Source organism: Drosophila mojavensis, unplaced genomic scaffold, assembly GCF_018153725.1.
Source record: "Drosophila mojavensis isolate 15081-1352.22 unplaced genomic scaffold, ASM1815372v1 contig_231, whole genome shotgun sequence".
NCBI lineage: Eukaryota > Metazoa > Arthropoda > Insecta > Diptera > Drosophilidae > Drosophila > Drosophila mojavensis.
In genome coordinates, this window is record NW_025318772.1 from 3,523,727 (window position 1) to 3,543,364 (window position 19,638).

The 19,638-nt window shown below is 38.5% G+C and overlaps 1 protein-coding gene across 8 annotated transcripts in view; it reads left to right on the forward strand.

Annotated features, from left to right (window-relative positions):
* Nucleotides 1-1,148: 1,148 nt before the first annotated feature.
* Nucleotides 1,149-19,638, forward strand: part of LOC6574826 (protein held out wings) — a 36,345-nt gene continuing 17,855 nt past the window's right edge. For 5 of the 8 annotated variants that reach the window (XM_032727953.2, XM_002000818.4, XM_032727965.2 and 2 more), the window contains exons 1-2: nt 1,158-1,345; nt 2,139-2,684. In XM_032727953.2, the coding sequence (XP_032583844.1) occupies nt 2,405-2,684 (280 nt within the window). In that variant the 5' untranslated portion in view covers nt 1,158-1,345; nt 2,139-2,404. Of the gene's footprint in view, nt 1,346-2,138; nt 2,685-19,638 lie in introns of all 8 variants that reach the window. The other 3 variants (XM_015167668.3, XM_015167669.3, XM_032727950.2) reach the window with 3 other exon arrangements.

Here is a 19,638-nt window from a genome sequence, read left to right on the forward strand (position 1 = left end):
ATATGTTTGTGTGTGTGTGTTTGGGTGTGTGGGTGTCAGCATCAAAATAGGCTTTGCTGGGCATTAAATCGAACAACCATAATAATACAATGCTTAAATCTCTGACACATATTCAATGGCAATAAAATGTATAAATGTGACTGTATGTATGCGTATATATATATATATACATATATAGATATCAGTTTGATCGGCCTACACACTCGCACTCACATGACCATGCCAAGGTGCACCACAGCGAGTGGTTGGCCAGGTCGATGGTGGGCGCCTGCTTTCCACTTCCATTGATTGAAAACTTTCACGTCTCTTTTTAAGTGCATGCGGGTGCTGTGTATGTGTAAAGCGGTCGCTGTTGCTGATGGCTTTTTGCGGAATACACGGAAGCCAGGCGTAAAGAAAAAATTTAAGAAAAAAAAAAAAAAAACGTACTGAAATGCCTAGCACTGAAACGCATTTGCAATGGAAAGTAAAAGTTGTTGCTGTCCAGGGACACTTATATGGTGCGTCGCTGGCATCGCATGCGAATTCCAATTTTCCCACATACATTTTAACTATTTTGAGCATTTTGGCTCAAAGGCAAGTTTTAACACCAACATTTGGCATTTTGGCCCGGCCAATTTCCATTTGGTACGTTTGGTAATTTGCATAGGCTTTTGGCCAAATGCCCACATATCTAACAAAGCGCTGTAGTTGATTCTAAGCGATCACAGTCGTTGCCTTCTAACAATTTCCGTACGTAATTAATGCCTCCGCTCTCAGAGTGTTTTCATAATTCAAATTGACGCCAACGCGCCAAATAGGCTTAACAAGCGAGTGCGAGAGAGATGGCTGCTGTTAACAGTGCATGATTGATAGATTTAGCGCTGCCACATAACACAATATTATTTATTATAATGCTCACGATCCATTCCTCGCTCATCAAAAGCCCTAAGATAAACAGGAATATATTTTATTTAAGCAATTTCAATGTATTTAGTTCTATATTTATTGAAAACTTGTAATTTTAAGCAATATTTCTCAATTAAAGCAAACAGCTGCGCAGCGTGTTAACTGTGGCAACGCTGTTAAACGATCTTCACTGCTGTTAAGTTGCTGTTATACTCAAAATGGCATGCTGGCTCTCCTCATTTCATTTTCTTCGTCAATACGCTTTGCGTTCAGTTTCTTTTTCTCTGTCTTTGCGTGCGGTTCAGTTTTAGAAGTAGGAAGAATCGTTCAAGTAGAGGCGAGATCCGTGCGTTTTCCTTTTACCCGACTCGAATACATTTTTAAATAAACAAATATATATATATAAGAAAAGGAATTCTTTATTAGTTAATGAACGCAGTGTACAACAAATGCAAATGTATGCAAATTTGAAAACAATATTGATGTGAAACTGAAAGCAACAAACTCATAAAAGGGGCAACAACAACAAATAAAACATAATCAGCAGCAACAGTAAACTGTGCATATTTCATGCGAAATTTTCAGCTTTTTAGCTAAAATCCAAATCATTGTTTGCTATTCTTTGCTACAATAAGCACGTCGAATATTCGAAACTTGTGCAATTGTGCGTAGACTCAAATATGGACTTCGAATTTCCTGCAAATAAGAAATATGTTAATTTGCATATAAAAAATAATTTCTTTTTGTTTTACTTCTTGGGGCTGCTGCAGCCACGGAATGAGAATAAGAGAGGGAGTGCGAAAGAGAGCGAACAAATAAGCAGCTATTTTGACATTCTGCTTTCATTCATCTCCGTTGCTCACGATTACGCTCACAAACACAAACGCATGCATAAACTCACACAATTTAAGTGTCTCTACGTGTGGGTACTGTTTGTGTGTGTGTACTGGCAAAACGTAGACGGCGACTGCGCCGTTTGTCTTCTCTTCTTCTTGCCGATCACCGATCTGAAGCAGCCGCGCTGCTGCGTTGAGGAATTTTTTCAGTCTTCATTTTAGACTTGCTCTCTCTCTCTCGCGCGCTCTCCCTCTCTGGCTGTTTCTGTGCTGCTGACGTTGTTGTTGTGTTTTCGTTTTGTTTCTCTCGAAATTCTCAAACTTTTTTTGGGTGGAGTTGTTTTTAATCTGTTTCTGTTATTATTGAAAATTAAACTTGTAATAAAATAAAATTATGTTTATTCCATTTTGCAGTAACATTGAAACATTCAAAAGCAATAAGATATCAAAGAGTGTTAAAGCAACAAATATATAATAGCCTTTTGTTTAGCAATTGTGCAATACCCGAAAACCCGAACATAGAGAAACAGTCGAAAGAGTTAAATACGCATCATAAAAGAATCTCGGCAACAAAAAATATATTAAAAGAGCATTGTGCAACTAAGTAAACAATTGTAAAAGCTTAAACAAAACACGCTCACCCACACACATATAGAAATATATACACATACTACAACAAAATGAGTGTCTGTGAGAACAAGACCGTTGTGCAACAGCAATTGCAACAACAGGCCGCCGCTGCCGTTGCGGCTGCCGCAGCCGCTGCCGTTGCTCAGCAGCAGCAACAGCAACAACAACAGCCCACGCAAGTGGTGCCACAGTCGCAGCACATGACGCCCCAGCAACAACAACAGAGCACACAAAGCATTGCCGACTATTTGGCACAATTGCTGAAGGATCGCAAACAGTTGGCCGCATTTCCCAATGTCTTCACGCATGTGGAGCGACTGCTGGACGAAGGTAAGTTATATATACAATCGGATAAATATATAATTATATGAATTTAAATATACCACGAGTCGAACTGTATGATCTAAGAACTTGAGTGGATCTCCAGTATTTATTCCTTATTTAGTTATATGTTTACATATGTATATATATTATAGATCCAGATCGGTTTTACCCCAATAAGCGCAACTTTGTTGCTCTCTCTCTCTTTCTATATTTAAAGTCGCCTCTGTGCCCTGATCTTGAGTTCATTCCACCTTGCCGGAGAACCCAAAGTCAACGCTGCCAACGTAGTAGCCGCAGCCTCAGTCGCAGTCGCAGTCGACGTCAGTTGTTTGTTATTTTTAGTTATTTCCTTTTTGTGCGCCCGTTCGTTTCTGTCTGCATGCTCTCTTGGACGCTCTTTGAAGAGTCCACTCTTGTCTCTTTTTTCGCTGTTGTTTGTTATGTTGTTGCTTACATCTTCGTTAGCTTGCAACGGGACCCCCGCTTGTTTGAGAAGATGCAACACAGTTGCAGCAGCCTTGATCACTTCCGAGTGTTCCGACTGTAGCTGTATCTGTATTCGTATCTGAATGTGCAACTGTATTTGAATGAGGCGCGCCTGTTTAAACATATCGCCTGACTGAGTGCCTCAGCCACATGCCCACGCCTTTGCCTCGGCAAATAGTCTCAAGAAAATTAACAATGAGCGCCGAAAAATCAACACAACGACAAACAACAAGAGCAGCCGCTGGGGGCGTGGCACACGCATACAGGATCACACAAAACATAACTGTGCTACGACTACCTGAATGCTCACAGCTTGTCAGTGTTGCCAAGTGCACTAATTTCTCGTTATATTTAGCAGTTTTTAGCTTGAACTGAAAGTCTATTAGTTTGTCTTAAATCAATTTAAATTTAAATTAGTTAAATTAAATTAAATTTGAACTCGATAATAATTATCACTTTTCGATAATTAAAGTACTTTACGTTAATGTTAAGTAAATTACTTTAAATTTAATTAACATTACAGTGATTTGTGAAAAGTAAATGAAATTTGAAAGGAAATTTTTCTACTTAGATAAATCATGAACAAAATTAAAGACGAAAAGCATCGATCAAAATATTTAAATGCAATCATTTCGCATGTAGTTCTAAGCATTTTCTAACTAAATTCAAACCAAGATCGAGTACATTTATACAAATAATTAAAAGCATATCAATTACTAATTACTAGGTAGTAGTTTGAATAAATTCCGTCATATACATATAAAAAACAAAAGAACTATGAAAATCGATATCTTATATAAATAGAAATCACATATCTGGTTACCTTTGTAACCCACCTTTCTAGCTAGCTTCATTTGTTGATTCTCATAAGTTGGCAACGCTGCAGCTCGTTTTCTCAAATCGCAAACGCTTGCTTTGGTTTCAATTTGTTGCTGTCGTTGTTGTTGTTTTTGTTTGCCCAACATCTGTTGGCCATATGCATATATGTATATGTGTGTCGTATGTGTCGCCTCTTGGTAATGACAAAATTATGTTGCACAGATACAGATACAGCCACAGATACGTAGATACTCGCAGCACTGCAAACTAGTTTTGTTTTTGTGTCTACAAATTGTGTTTGCCAAAAGCAAAGCGTTGACAATTTGTAAAACTCGTTGGACCAGCTACGAGAAAATTTATTTTTTTCTTTCTTTTTAGGTTTTGGTTTTATTTTTTACCTGCTTGCTGCTTACTAAGAGCTGCAGCCAACCACCCACCCGCCCGCTTATCAACAGCTGTGGGAGTGTGGGCGTGTGGCTTGAACTATTTGGCCAACTTATGGTCTCACACCCGAACATCAGACCTGGGCTGTGGGTCGCATTGTGAACGGCTTACGACTTTTCAACTTTTTGCCAGAAGTTTTTGGTTTTCGTTGGATTTTTTTCATCGTTTTTTACTGTCGTTTTTGGCTACTTTCTCTATTTTCAATTGCTGTCGTCGCATCGTTGTTGTTGTCGAGTTTGTGGCTGAGTGCCTGTTGCATGAATACGGGCTTACCGGACTTTCCTCGTTGTAAAAGGAATCCTGGTTAAGCATTCTTCAAATTGTGGTCTATGCGTATTATATCTAGATTTTTGCAGGAATTTTTCTTGTGTGCGCATCAGATTCAGCTGCTAGTTTACTCAGAAAGGATCGAAATATGATTTTTATTATTATATGTGCCATTGAGATTGCTTTCTTCTCGATTTGATTATTTGTAAAAGCGAATATTCGGAATCCCCTGACATATAGAATATAGAATTCATAGCTGTTGCAACCTGTTGGCCGCTCATTGAGCTGCACAAATCTGTTGAATGCGCCCCCCACGGTTATACCTTCACCCTCACATACACACACACATGTTGCATAAATATGTGAGCATTTGGCTTAGCTTTTGTTATTTTTCGCCTCTTACGTTTGCCTCTTTTACATTTGGATCTCTTATTTATTTCGTTTGCCGCTTGTTTTTATTGTCTTCATTCGCTCGTCGCTTTTGGCACTGCTGACATAAATTTCGTTGTTCACTTTTGTTGGGGGTAGTGACTCATGTCTAAAAAAAAGAAAACCACAACAGAATTACAAAAAAAAAAAAAAAAAAGAATTAAGAAGCGAACAACCAACAGAAAAAAGTATAAAGCTGAAGAAGATATTGTTCACAGCGGCATCGGCGTTTATTATATCTGTATCTGTATCTGTATCTGCATTTGTATCTGTATCTGTATCTGTATCTGTTAGATACAGATGACACATGCCGTCGAAGCACGTTTCTAGCGTATTTGTATCTTGATGCATGCCGAGCAATTTGCACAGTTGAAGTGTGCCTAGACTGTGGAAAGACGACGTCAACGACGACGGTGTGCACCGTGTGCTCGGGTTCGGATTACGGAGAGGCAGTCCAAGCATAACTGCACGTAGTATCTGAGAGATGTGTATAAGGTATAAATATACTAAATATAAATTCGAGACTATCTTCCGCATGACGTCTGACGCTCCATAAGATTCATAAGCTGCAAGGCCTCTTCATCTGTATATCTATATCTGTATCTGTATCTGTATCTTTACCTGTATCTGTGTGTCTCACTCTATCTGTATCTTCAAGTTGCAGATGTATCTGCAGATGATTGTGTGTCCACATCAAAGGCGACGGATCGCAGCTCTAATCAAATAATTATTTAAAGGTGTTTTTCTAGCCCACGCATTGGCCGAAATAAGCACAACAACAAAAACTCAGCTATCAGATATTCTGTTGTTGCTCTTTCTTTATATCTCGGGTACGCAACGCAGCGGCCGCGATCTTATAGATACAAAAACTCTGTGTGTATCTTGCGTTGTGCATTTAAAAAGAAAGGAAAAAAAATCAAATTACGTACGGACTACACCCGCTATACGGACTAAAGCGCACAAATGTTTATACAGTCACAAAGCTATATATATATATATATATATATATATATATATATAAATGTATACATATATGTAGACGAAAACTTATATGCACGTATGCTTCAGAATCATGTGTATATATATATATATATATACTTGGCATTTCTCTTTCAGATACATACACGCAGCTAGATTTTCAGCGCTCGACAGTTTTTGGTGTTGTTGTTGTTGAAAAATTTGAAATGTGTTTCATTTCGTCTAAATTTAGATGATTGGAAATGGTTTCTAGCCTGTTGAGCGTCCGTCTTGTGGAATGCTTTGCCGTTCTCTATTTAAGCATTTTTAGGGCGTTGTTTGCGCAGCGGATCGAACAGAATCAGTATTAACTTGGCTCCAAATGCAAACAAAGCAATGCTTAATTGCACTGCGATCGAACGCTTCATCAAATGCTGCGTAAACAAATTTAGTTCTCTTTTTTTTTACGATTTACGATTTTTTAAATTAAGAGTAAAAAAAAAAAAAAAAAATGGAGGAAAACAAATCAAGAGATATACAATGTGCGCAATGAGCTCTTTTGAATTTTAATTTAATATCAATACCAACCGGGCCCAGAGCCAATGCTTATATGCGAGTAGTTGGGCTGACGTTGTGCTCATAAATTTGTTGACAATTGTTATGCGGAACGTGTGGGCCCAGCTGGCAAACCCTCTACTCTATTCCCGCACTCTCTTATAGATAGAGGGAGGGAGAGGGTTTGAGACTGGTTACAGGGGGGAGGGGAACAGGGTAACTGTGCACGTCGCATTGGGTTTTTTTTTTCAGATTCAATTAAAATCTTTTGTCATGGCGACCGTTGGTTGTTTTGATTTGATGTTGTTTACGTTTATGCGTTTTCATGTTGGCCAAGTCGCCATTATGGGCGCTACCAAAACAAGAGGCAGCCAAGCGTTTGCCCACTGCAATCGGAAGTTGACTATGGCCAGGAGCTGGCTGCATTTCATTTGATTGAACATTAAATAACTGTTCCGCAAAATGAAGCAATTGGCTAGGCGTATAAACAATGGCATTGTCTAAATTTATTATATGTTGAAAGGGCATTGATCGATGCTGATCATTGATCACTGATCACTGATCACTGATCAATGAACAGTCAAACGTTGACAAGCGAAAGTTTGTGAGCTAAACTTTGTTGGGCTTAATGGTTGGCTGGCTCCGATAGGGAAAGTGGGCGGGGAAAATTCAGACTAACAATTTACGTTGCATATGATATCGAACGGTAACTTATAAATAACATAGGATAATTTGTAAAATAACACACATTTAATGTAGAATAAGTGAATTATGTAAATATTTATATATGGATCTCCCCTCATCTGAACTCAAATTGGTTTTCATTATCAAAATATACAGTAATATATATGCAAATATTAATAACTATGGTTAGTTATTAGTTAAAAGCTCTTGCGTTGAGCATAGTATTTTAAACAGTCGCATTTCTTGTGTGTGCAAACATTTGCGAACCTTTTTGTTGAGTTTTGGTGTGGACTGGGCCACTCAATTAGCAAGTTTTTATTTATATTTTGGTTTAAGTTGTATTTTGCTTTTAAGAAACCGACCGGAGAATTCATAGAAATGCGCTCATCTAGATGGCGGCGGCAGCTATAGCTAAACTTGATATCTACTGCAAAACCGAGCGAATGACTCAGCACATGGCACATGGCAATTCCAAAGATACAAATGTATCTGAGTATCTGCAGCCTTCAATTAGCATTTTTCAAGTGCCTGTGCCTGTGGCTGTTGCTTTGCCTGGCTATTGGACTGCCCTATAGATTACGTCATCTTCATGTTCCATGACATTTGATACACACATACACACACATACTTGCAGCAAATGCTGCGAACAATTTTTGACAAAAATAGCTGAAAATGCTGAAAAGCTCGTAATTAAATTGTGTTTTGCATGCTCATATTCCACACACACACACACACGATCTCCATGAATGGCACGCGACTACCAGCAGCATCAGCATCAGCAGCCAGACTCCGCCTTCATATGTGGCAGCTGAGCAGCAGCAGCAGCAGCAGCAGCGGCAACGGCAGCGGCAGTGGCAGGCAGACAGCCAGCCAGCCAGCCAGCCATGTGGCATTAGACAATTGCTTCAATATGCCGGCAGACAGCAAATTGAACAATTTGATAACAAAGCGCAATACTTGAGAGTGCGCGTAGAGATGCAAAAGGCAATAAATTTCGCTTTGAAGTTGTGCCATATGGTCGCTCGGCCGCAACTTCAACTTTAACTCGATCTCGAACTCGAACTCGAACTGGAAGTTGAAGTCGATTGTGTTGCTGTTGCGGTGGCCATATATGGGCGGGCGATGCCACTTGAGTAGCAGCGAGTGGCAAGTGAATCACATTTATTGTGCAATGGCCGGCTGCAGTGCCATCCGATTTATATGGCCGATCAATTCGATTTTCAATTTTCAATTGCCCCCAAAACGGCTGACTATGTCTATGTGCGTGTGTTTGTGTGTGTGTGAGTGAAAAATGAAAAACGAAAAGGCTGACAGTCATGTGAAATGCGGGCATGGCATAACTAACACATACACACACACACGCACACACAAAGACACCCCTATTGCAATTAAATATCAATTGATAGATCATTATTATTTTGATACCTCGAGAGATTATTTGCGGCAAACCCAAGCGAGAGAGGGGCGTTCACTTGCCACAGCTGACAAGAGACAAGCTAAAGAAACTTAGGCGTATATGTCACACTGAATAAGACTATATGCAATATATCTATATACATATATGTTTATATATATATATATGTATCGCGATTGGATGCGTCATGTGTGCCGTAAAAAAATAAAAGAACAGCGCTTGAGATTCGAGCTGATTTTTGGCATAGTTTTGCGGCTGTCATTGGAAACATTTAACAGCTATGTAAGCTGCGATATGGATCTAATAGATACATATATATATACATATACATATGTACACAGTTGATACGCGATGACAGCATGCAAATGTCTGCAGCTAATAATTAAAATGCGGCATAAAAACAAATACTCGCACGCGCGCTCTCTCAGCTGTAGATACTTTTGTATCTTTGTATCTTTTGGCTGTCTGCAATTGAGAAATTTACCAAAACGTCGCGTTTTGTATTTTGTGCAGCATGAATGAACGTTGTCGCGGTAGTTGTTGTCACGTTGTTTGTGTTTCAATGTGTGCCTCTGTGTAAATGTGTCTGTGTCTGAGTGTGTGTGTGTGTTGACATTTGGTTGTTTTGCCAGCCGTTTTAGTTTGACGCTATTTTCGCATAAATGCATCAGCTAATTTCACGCACTTTCCTCTCGTTCAACTGTTTCGATCGAAAGTCTTTGGTATTTTCGAAAATTTCGCATCTGGCACGCCCCCATGACGCCTTAATTGTTGCATTTACTATCAGCTGTTGTGATTTGGTGTCTGCGTCTGTGTGCCGCCGAATTGCATGTTTATCGTTGACGTCGTTGTCGTTGTCATTGTCTTTGCCACTGCTTCTACCTTTGTGTCGTGTTGGCTATGTTGTTTATGTTTATTATGGCACTTTTTGTATTTGAAAAAATGACATAAAAATTGAATGTCGTGCTGCCACGTTTCTTTAATGCTGCGTATTCGGGTTAAATGACATTTTATATGGACACTCTTAAATTTTTTAAAGCGCGTGGGCGCCACATGACCAAATAAAACTTTAGGTGATCAGCAAGCCAAAAAAAAAAAATCGACTATAGATTTCAAAATGAAATTAAAGATGTCTACAATACAAATTTGTATAAATTGTTTGTTATATTTTACTAGCGATTAATAAATTTTCTTAGAATTTCTATTGACTAAATCCTGTCGATTGCTGAAATTAAGAATTCTTTATATTTATTTGTTTTGAAATTAAATAAACCTTAGCGAAAACCAACTATAAACTAAATATATAAAATCATTATCATATATCAGTTCAAATTATATATCATTATAAGAATATGATATATCTCTATAAATTGTTGTCATTCCTTGAAACGAATCATTTATAAGATTTTGCTACAGATTTACAAACTGGCTTTAGGGCATATTTACTTTTCCCATTTTGACATTTTGCATATCCGCATGCAGTCGGACTTCTTGCTCGGAAATCATATTATCAATTTGCAGCCATATTTTTTATTTGTAGCAGTAGGAGCGATAGTAGCTGAGGCAGCCGCAGGTGCCGCAAATTCACTTGACCGTTGCATTTGATTTCCGCTTCGCTCTGGCATGGCAGACCACGCGTTGGGTCATCTTCTGGGCTGCAGCAGGTGCCAAGGGGTCAAAGGCTACACTTAGGCATAACCTATGACTTTTGGTAAATGCACAGTCAGTACGAATATACGCCCCAGCGCCCTGATCTAATTGCAGCTGATCATATTACGTCCCCAGCATTTTTAATGAAGTTTGTCCAGTCAGAAGCAAACATTTTTTGTTTGTTCTCTTTTTTAGATTTTTAGCATTTCGAGATGCAGCGGCAAGTGCAACCGGATGTAAGCGTTACCATTTGGTACGCCCGCGTTCACATTCGCTGCTGCTGGAAATCTAATTACGCCAGCATCTATATCAGGAGGAGCTGTTGCTTCAGGTGCTTCTACTTCAGCGAACCATGTCATTCGATTTCAGCTCGAATCTGGCAGCTGTCGCTGACTGAAGGATTCACGCCCACAAATCCTTTTACGTTTCTATCAACGATAGTGACGCATATAGAGCGATTGCATCGCATCATGCGCAGCAATTGAAGCCAGTTGATTGCTACCACCTACGTCGTCTGCTGTTGCTCAGGGACTAAAGGTCAATTTGGTGTATGCAATATTTACTCATGCATACATCGTGCTTCGTAAACTTGAGCTTTTGGTCAACTATCAGAGAGTCAAGTGCGGCTAGTCACTTTGATTGCCAATGGTCAAACTCAACATAAGGCAACGGGCTAGTTGTTAGTGCATTGCAGTTATTGCTATATTCAGCCATACCCTTTGGCATTTGAAAACTCGGCACATCGTGTAGCATAAGCCAAAACGCGTGTCCAGCAGCCGTAATGAAGATTGTAATTGAAACCCGTTTCTATTCATAGAACATTCGCACAGGCCTTACGCACTGCGTCATTGATTGAAAGTTGCAATTGCAGCTTCGGCTGCTACTGCTTCACTTGCTATATAGCATTCCACATTTCTGCTTCACTTTCAAATGGAAAACTGCCTACGCTGACGGGACAGGCACAGGCACAGACACAGGCACAGGCACACAGCATGCCCATCTCAAGGACATCGTGTGGCTTATCAGCCAAACGTCAGATTCGGATGAATGTCATTGGTACATGAACGAGTTCACTTGCATTTTCTAAAATGCCGAACGGGCTTTTAGGCCAGTTCAACTGTATGTGAGCGTGTGTGTGTGTGTACGTAGGCTTTTCCGGTTTTCCACGCACCAGCAGCAGCTGCCCACACCAAAAGTGATTTCTTGTATTTCTTGGCTGCCTGACAAAGCGACAGCATAAATGTACAAAATAATAAAAGGCAGGTAAACAGCATTCAGCATATAGCATACAGCAGAGCAGATCACATCGACAGAGAGACATCGCCGGCAGTTGTCGCTGTCGCCGCTGTCGCCTTTTTGACTAAAAATAAACAAAATATGTGGGCGCTCAGAGGTGTTAAGAACAAGTTGCACAATGCTGAAAAGGAAACCTGCAGTGCTGAAATACATATAGATAATTACTAATAAATAGCTTTGAAGCTCTATGTAGTCGACCCTTAGATACCCATTGCCTCAAATTTACATATCACATTTGTTTGTTTATAACATAGATATCCATTCAAATCATTATACCCCACACTCATTTTCATGCGTAGCACTACTTGATAGACAGAGTACTGAGGAAGGCGGCAAGTCTTTGAGTTTTGTTTTGAAAACGAGTTGTCTGGACACTTCAAATTTGGTCAAGCATATTTTAATTATGCATGAACAAATATCTATAGAGACACAAGTGGCCAAGTACATACAGATACACAAATAGATATATATGCTTTGTACTTTCAGTAACAAAAGATAGCTGTGACAGTGGGTAGGTGGACAAGTGGTAGGCAGTTAGGACGGGGGTCTTCGTAATAATTTATAGCAATAGCTAGAGAGCTCTTCATGTATTGTCTTTGGCTTTGGTTTTGGGCTCAGTTGTTGCCACATTCGAATATCTGTGTGTGTGTGTGTGTGTATGAGTGGGGCTTTGTATGACGTGCGTCACGTTGCGTATGCGCGATAAACAACATTAATTATACGCCAAGTAAAAGGCAGCACGATCAAGTGACATGCTGCGTAGCCACAAGTAATGCATGGCCCATTTCAGGCGCTCAAGAGACGCCCACAGCCCATCGTCTACACTTACACATACACTAACACACTCACACAGTTGTGTATTGTATGATATTTCGAAATATGTTGGTAATGAATAAGGCTAACCTTTTTTGTCTTGCTGCGATTTGTACATTATTAACTTAAATATTTAACCCCAGCGCAGACATTGTCATAGCTAATTATCGTGAATAAGCCATTTGTAGGAACATGATAGACATGACATAAGCGACATTAGAGTTAACATTCGGTTTTCAGGGCTGCTTCCAAGCGACCAAATGCAACTTTCACTATAAACACAAGCAAACAAGGCAACATAACATGTGTGTGTGTGTGTGTGTGTGTTAGTTTAATATTTGTTTAGGCTTTCAAAATTCTCTATGCATATGTACATGTATTCCATATTCCATTTAATTTCCGCTAGATCACGCGCAGCATCTCCAATAACAGCTGTAAATTTTCAAAGAAATAAAAAAAGCCGAAAATTCGTATAGTTATAAATAATATTTTACCGAAATGAAAACAAAGCTAAGGCAAATTCTTGGCGTTGCTGATGGAACGCAGCTTGTTGAACGAAATGTTTACAACTTATCTAAACTTTCGTAGTCTCATCGGCCCAACAACAGGGAGGAAAAAAGAAAGACGAACAACAATAAAAATTCTAATATTTATTTGAACAGTTTCAACACCATTATTTGTGCACTAAGACTCATGCCTGCAACATGTTAGCTGGAACCAGGTAGTAGAATTTTTACAGTATTTTGAAATCTTGAAGTCTTATCTAGAAGACAACACAAGAGGTCATGAACCTTGCGGTTTATTTGACTCGCACAGCCTCTGTTTTGTCTGTCCCGCTTCGTATTCGATTCCGTGCGTGATTTGTGTGATACAGCTTCTGCTTCTTCTTCATCTTCATATTGTTGTTGATTGTTGTTGCTGTTGTTGCCGTTGTCGTTGTTGTGGTCGTGGCCAGGCAGCGTCTGTTTACGTTCCACACACGTCGTAGCAGGGGCTCCGGAAAAGTCATTCGGCTACTCCAGAAATAAACAAGCGCTGGCAGCGTAGCAACAGCCAACAGCCACAGACATAGCCACGGCATTTGCCTAGACGACTCATATCCGAACAGAAATGTTATCTTATGGATGTTGTACTTAAAAATAGAAAAACCAAAAAAGAAAACTGAAAAATCAAAAAGCAGAAATAAAAACCTCAAAATTTGAACATTGCTGCAAGCGGCTTTTCGGCTGTTAACAGCCCCAATGCAGCAAGGCCCCTAGCCGCGTTGATGGAGCTGCTCGAGACTTAAGTGAGTGTTGAGCCATGAGCCTCCTTCTGCACTCAATGAATATGAGTTCTCTCGTAAATTTTATGGTATTTTAGCAACGTTAATTCAGGTTAGCCTAATTTAATTTATGCGCTCTTTATCAATTTCAATGCAGCAGCAACAATGTTATCTTAAATAATTCGTTTAGCGCGCGTCTCTGTATATAGCTTTATCTCGACACGTGTTGAGATTGGGTATCTTTTGTTGTTATTTTGTTTCCTTGCCCAATTTGAACTGCCGTAAATCGTGTTACGCATGTGAACCATTTGTATTTTCACGTAATCTTATCTCTTTTTCTACCTGTTTTGCTCTTTTCAGGTGAGTGTTTGATTAAGGACTTATCAGTTGGGCGATAACACGGTAGCTGCCCATTGGAAAATGCCGACAATTGTGCTCTAACAACTGTTGCACAAAATGCCGTCGGCCCGAGGCAAAATCTAACCCGATTGGCTGAGTACACAAATTGTCTATTAGCTATAGTATATCTATATATGCTGTTAATTTTTAATTGGTTTAAGCAGCCATTGCTTGAGCGCTGTGAAAATTAAACAGAAGGGAGAGAGAGGGAGGAGAGAGAGAGAGGGACACAGGCAGAGGAGCGCGAGCGCGAGAGAGTGGGAGCGCATGACTGTGAACGTTCATTGACAATGTCTGCTGTTGAGTTTTATGAGCTGGGCTATAAAATCAGCTCGGCTAATTGCTTTATAAATATGGGCGCGCAGAGAATGTGCATTGACTACCGTTCAAATACCCTGTACTCCTAGCAGAGGTCTGATATGAGCAGACTTCGTCTGCCTTAGCGAATCGATATTCAAAGTCATATTCAAATTAAAGATATATTGAATTGTTTATGCTAAAATTATTTCCTATTTCATGAGCTATTCAATAATACAAATATTATCAAGGACATATAAACATTCCATGTTGATAATTGTTTATACTTAAATTGTTTACTTCATTTTCTACTTATATATTTGTCAACTAGGCATCTGCTAGTCGAGCAAACTGTTGTGGGAAATGACTAATTTGTTAACTGGTTAACTGCCTGACTGAAAGCAGCTTCTCTCTCGCTCTGCCCTTCAGCTAACAATTTATGCACTTTACTTGTCACAGCCATGTGCCGGACCCTGGCTATTTGCTGAAAAGGTTTTTCAATAGAACCCTAATGCTCTCGCCCACGCCCACGCCCATCGCCACGCTCCCTTAGCTTCATTGTATGAATCTTAATTAATTTTGAAATATTGACATAATACGCAAAACGAAGCGTTGAGGCGATTCGTGACAGCTTTTTCTTTCATTTTGTTTGGCTCGGCTTTGCTTTTGACTCAGCTCGCCTCGTCTTGACTTCAGTCAGAGTCGGGTTGAGTTGAGTTGGTTTCGGGGTGTGGCTTCCTGCCTTTCATCTTGCTTTGTTTGTTTGGCGACTCATTACGGGCGCTTTTTTGTTGTTTTCTTCTGTGGTTTTGCGCGGCCAGCGGGTTCCAAAGATTTTCCACAATTTCACGTAAATTAACGCATTTAATGCATTTTCATTTTGGCTGCGGATTCGTCTTTTGGATTGTGGGTTCGGGTTTTTCTTGCTTATGTGACGGCATTTGCTACGAAATTGCGCACATGGGAACTGTTTGATTTGCGGCCAATTTTCGCTTGGCTCGATGCCTTGCGCCACTTTGAGCAAAGCAACAACAACAACAACAACAACAACAGCAGCAGCGACAACAACTGTTAAACTGTGTACAACGACATTTGCAACGTTTTTTGGCAATGACAAGTTGCAGAAAAAGTTTTTTTTTTTTTTTTTTTTTTTTTTTTTTTTGGAAAAATTGGCTTAAAGTTTACGAACTTGTTTGCAATTTTCGAACATGTTTCGTTGGCCGTTTTGCTGTAATAACAGGCAGTTTTTATATGTATGTAGTACACATGTTTCAAGCTATATATTTTTATTATCTATACACATATGTAGATATGTATGTGTGCAATTGTGCTTTAATGAGTGTGTGAATTTTTAGTTCTTGCCTTCAATAATAATAGTAATTAATATATGAGCTCAAGCTTTTCAAATGCGTATGTCGAATACTGTTTATTTATTTAATGACACATTTACTCGGAATATGTTGGCAGCTATTTTTAAGCATATGAAACATACTCAAATTTCAACAGCCAATACAAAATGCTGGTCAAGTACGCGCGAGACATTGGCTAAGATTTCAAGGGTATACCAAAATATTGAAGAATGAAATTTAAATATATATTTATATATCTTATTACTTGTTTATTGTTTGCAGACGTTTTGACAGTAATTTCTGGTTTTCGTTGTTGTCAAGTCTCGTTAGGTCATGCAAATTGACACGCCCCCAACGCACAGCTGCTGTGGCACGTTGTGGTTGTTGTAATCTCTCAAAGCTTAATGTCAAGTTGCAAGGCTGCCGCTTTGCTGCACACACATACAGAGGCACGGCGACTAACAGTTATTTATTTTTATTGTGTGCGTGTGAAAAATTGTCGTAATACTATTAATGCGGTTGCTGCTGTTGTTGTTGTTGTTGTTGTGGCGAATGCCACCCACACGCATAGCATGTGGCATTAAAACATCATTTGCATTATAATTTCGTTTTCTATTGCAAGTCAGCGTGTGCGTGTGTATGTGCGTGTGTGTGTGTGGGGGGGCTTATAAAGCTGTTTACTTGCGTGCTAGCTGTTTGTCTTTGCTCTGGGTGCCAAGAGCTGTTGACAAGAGCTTTCCATTTTGCCCATTGTGGAAACTGAAAGTTGTAACAAAATCACGCCGCCATGCTCTACTATGTCACTTCCTTTCCTCAGCGCCCTTAAGACATACAAAGCCAGAGTGGAGATCAGTTAAGATTCATGACTTGTTGCTTTGTTTTCTTTTGCTGCTCCAAAGGCATTCTGGCGTGTCGACCACCTTCACTTTATGTGCTCTCTGCGTGTCTGTGTGTGAAAAATAGTTAAGCATTTGTGTCATTATTTTCCCAGCAGCAGCAGCAGCAGCAGCAACAACAACAACAGTTGACACATTTTCATTTACTAGCTTGAGAAATTTTGTGGCATATTCTATTTGGGGTGTTGCCAATTTTGCCGCTGACCTCGCAGCGCATCGCATCGCATCGTATCGCATCACATCTCATTTGGTTTTATGGCCCTTTGTTGGGCTGTTCATTTGCCGAAAATATAAAGCTGACTGTGTTGCCTAGCAATGCGCGGCTCTTGCTATTCAAATTATCTAATTAAAATTTTAATGCAAATATATATACATACTTATGTATATATTTTATATTTTTCTTGGGCCTTATTAAATGGCACTGGCTAATAAAACTGGCATTCAAAAGTGCTAAGAACCGAAACGTAATTAGTCACGATTTAGCTTGTAAGTGCAGGGTGTGTGGGGCCCGTGAAGTGGCTCGAATTAATCACAGCAATTTATAAGCTCTGCTTGTGGAATGGGCGTTAATAATTTAAAACAAATTTAATTTACTCAAAATACATTTTATTGGCTTATTAACGAGCGTGTCGTACGCTTATTGGCCAATGATTGTTACAATTAGCTATTTGAGACGATGCTGCTATAACTAATTGCCTTTGAAGACCTCTTCGAAGACCCGTGTGTTAAGTGTGTCTGTATTAAAGTATCATTGAATGACTAATAATAATTATACAACTCGACAAGCAATCTAATAATAAAACATATTACTTCATCAAAGTATTTGCGAGCTGTCAAAGTAAATTTGATCATTATGAATACTATATATAGCATTCAGTACGCCTTTTTTGATGCTCTTTTTAATGAGAAAATTATACAAAATCGCATAATTGCATTCGCATGTCATTTTCTATATATATATGTAGAACAATATATACATACACCCACGCATATTCATTGAAAATCCAATTTCTTATAGTTCATATTACGTCGCATTATCAGTCCAGCTAAATGTGTGTTCTATTTTTTTTTGCTTTGCGGTAACAGGAAAAAAATATTGAAAATTGCGTTTGTATAATGAAAATATGTATAGAATTTTTCGTGTTATTGTTAGCTTATGCACATTTTTCATATTTATTCTGGTTCTTATACGTATGCGCATGTGGCAGCCCAGTGAAAGAATCCAGACAGCTGGCCAGGTGCGCTTTTTTCCGCTGTGTTCTCGTTTTGGTTTGCTTTTAGGCACGTAGCACTGATTTGTAGCATAAGCTGTGTATTGAAACAATTTAAGGAATCCCATACATTGCTCAAAGTTGTATACATTCCAAACGTTTATTACAATCGGATGGCAAATAACTTGGATTAACGTGAATTCTTCATCAAATACAAAAACATAAAGAAAGCTTGCAAACTGTTTAAAAAACTAACTAAAATTGTCAAAGTTTCAACTTCAGTATGTCTTATAAATAAACAACTTTTTTAATTTATCGAAGACAAGCATATGTTTTTCTTAAAAAGAGGATTTAAAAACTATTAAGAATTCGTCTCAGTCGGACATCATTCTTACTATATTTATTACTAAATTAAACATTTCATATTGATCGATACAAACAAGTTTTCTGCATAACAAAATTGAGTCAACAACAGTTTACTTATACATTTATAAAAAAAAAAACACTTTACTGCATAAGAAAATCTGTTCAGATCAAAAACTTCTCGGAAAAAAAGTATAAATATTTGTCTTTTAAATGATAATCGGAAAACTTTGTCAATCTTCTTTGAGAGTGAAACTCGCTTGGTAATATTTTTGTGTCGATATCATTTTTCACGCTTTTCGCTTGACGCTGCTTTTCTTCTGGCTATGACCCAAAATTTATGTAGGTAAACAACTGTTTACTGTTTTTGCTTTTTATGTACTTGTCGCAGTCATTTCATTTTATGAACTTGTTGGTCTGCTGTTGCATGTTTATGTGAATGTTGCATGCTCTACTTTTAATAGCCATATATCCATTAAAGGTTGTATGGGCTAACACATTATATGACTAATAATAAATCTTGGAGTGAGTTTGATATAAATTTTTAATCTGTTTTATTTATTTTAAAATAAAAGATTTAAACGGAGTATCAATGCTATTATATTTTTCATATTTTGCATAATATTTTTCATATTTTGTTTACCTGTGTTACATAAAAAATATACATCTACACTTAAATATTTTGCCAGCAATATTTACGCACATTTTGTTCACTAAAAAATTAAAATAATATTAAAAATTTAATTTTATTCATGTGCAACAGCATGCAAACCGCAATGCTTTTTTATCTGAATACACAAATAAAACATACAAACAAATCGTTGTGGCGCATTTAAAATTTAGTAAAGAAAGTCGAAGAACCCGAAAATGTGTACAGATATATATGTATATATGTATAAAATGTATAAATATATGTTTATCATAATTCACATTTTTATACAATTTTACAAAAATTGTTTTCGGAACTGTCTAACCGCAGGCAAAGGAATAATAATATACATACATAAAAATAAGTATGCGAAATACAAAAATCAAATAAATGAAATTACTTGAATACACATACAGATACACATACAGAGATATGCTATAGATATGTGCGTGTTTTTGTTTTGCGCAAAGTGATTTTGTGTGCAAATTCTCAAGGCCGAGCAAGGCATTTGTGGAGTTCATGCCAAATGTGTGCCTGCAGTTGGTTTATGGCCGGAGGCAACTGGCTTAATTGCAGTGGCTATGGCACACAAACATCGACATTCGAGCCGAGCTTTAAGCGTTTTGGTTTCTTTATGTATTATTTGGTGCCATTACGAGGCGTTTGTCATTGCTGTGACTATTTGTTAAACCCGGCTTGTCACCCACACGATCAGCGT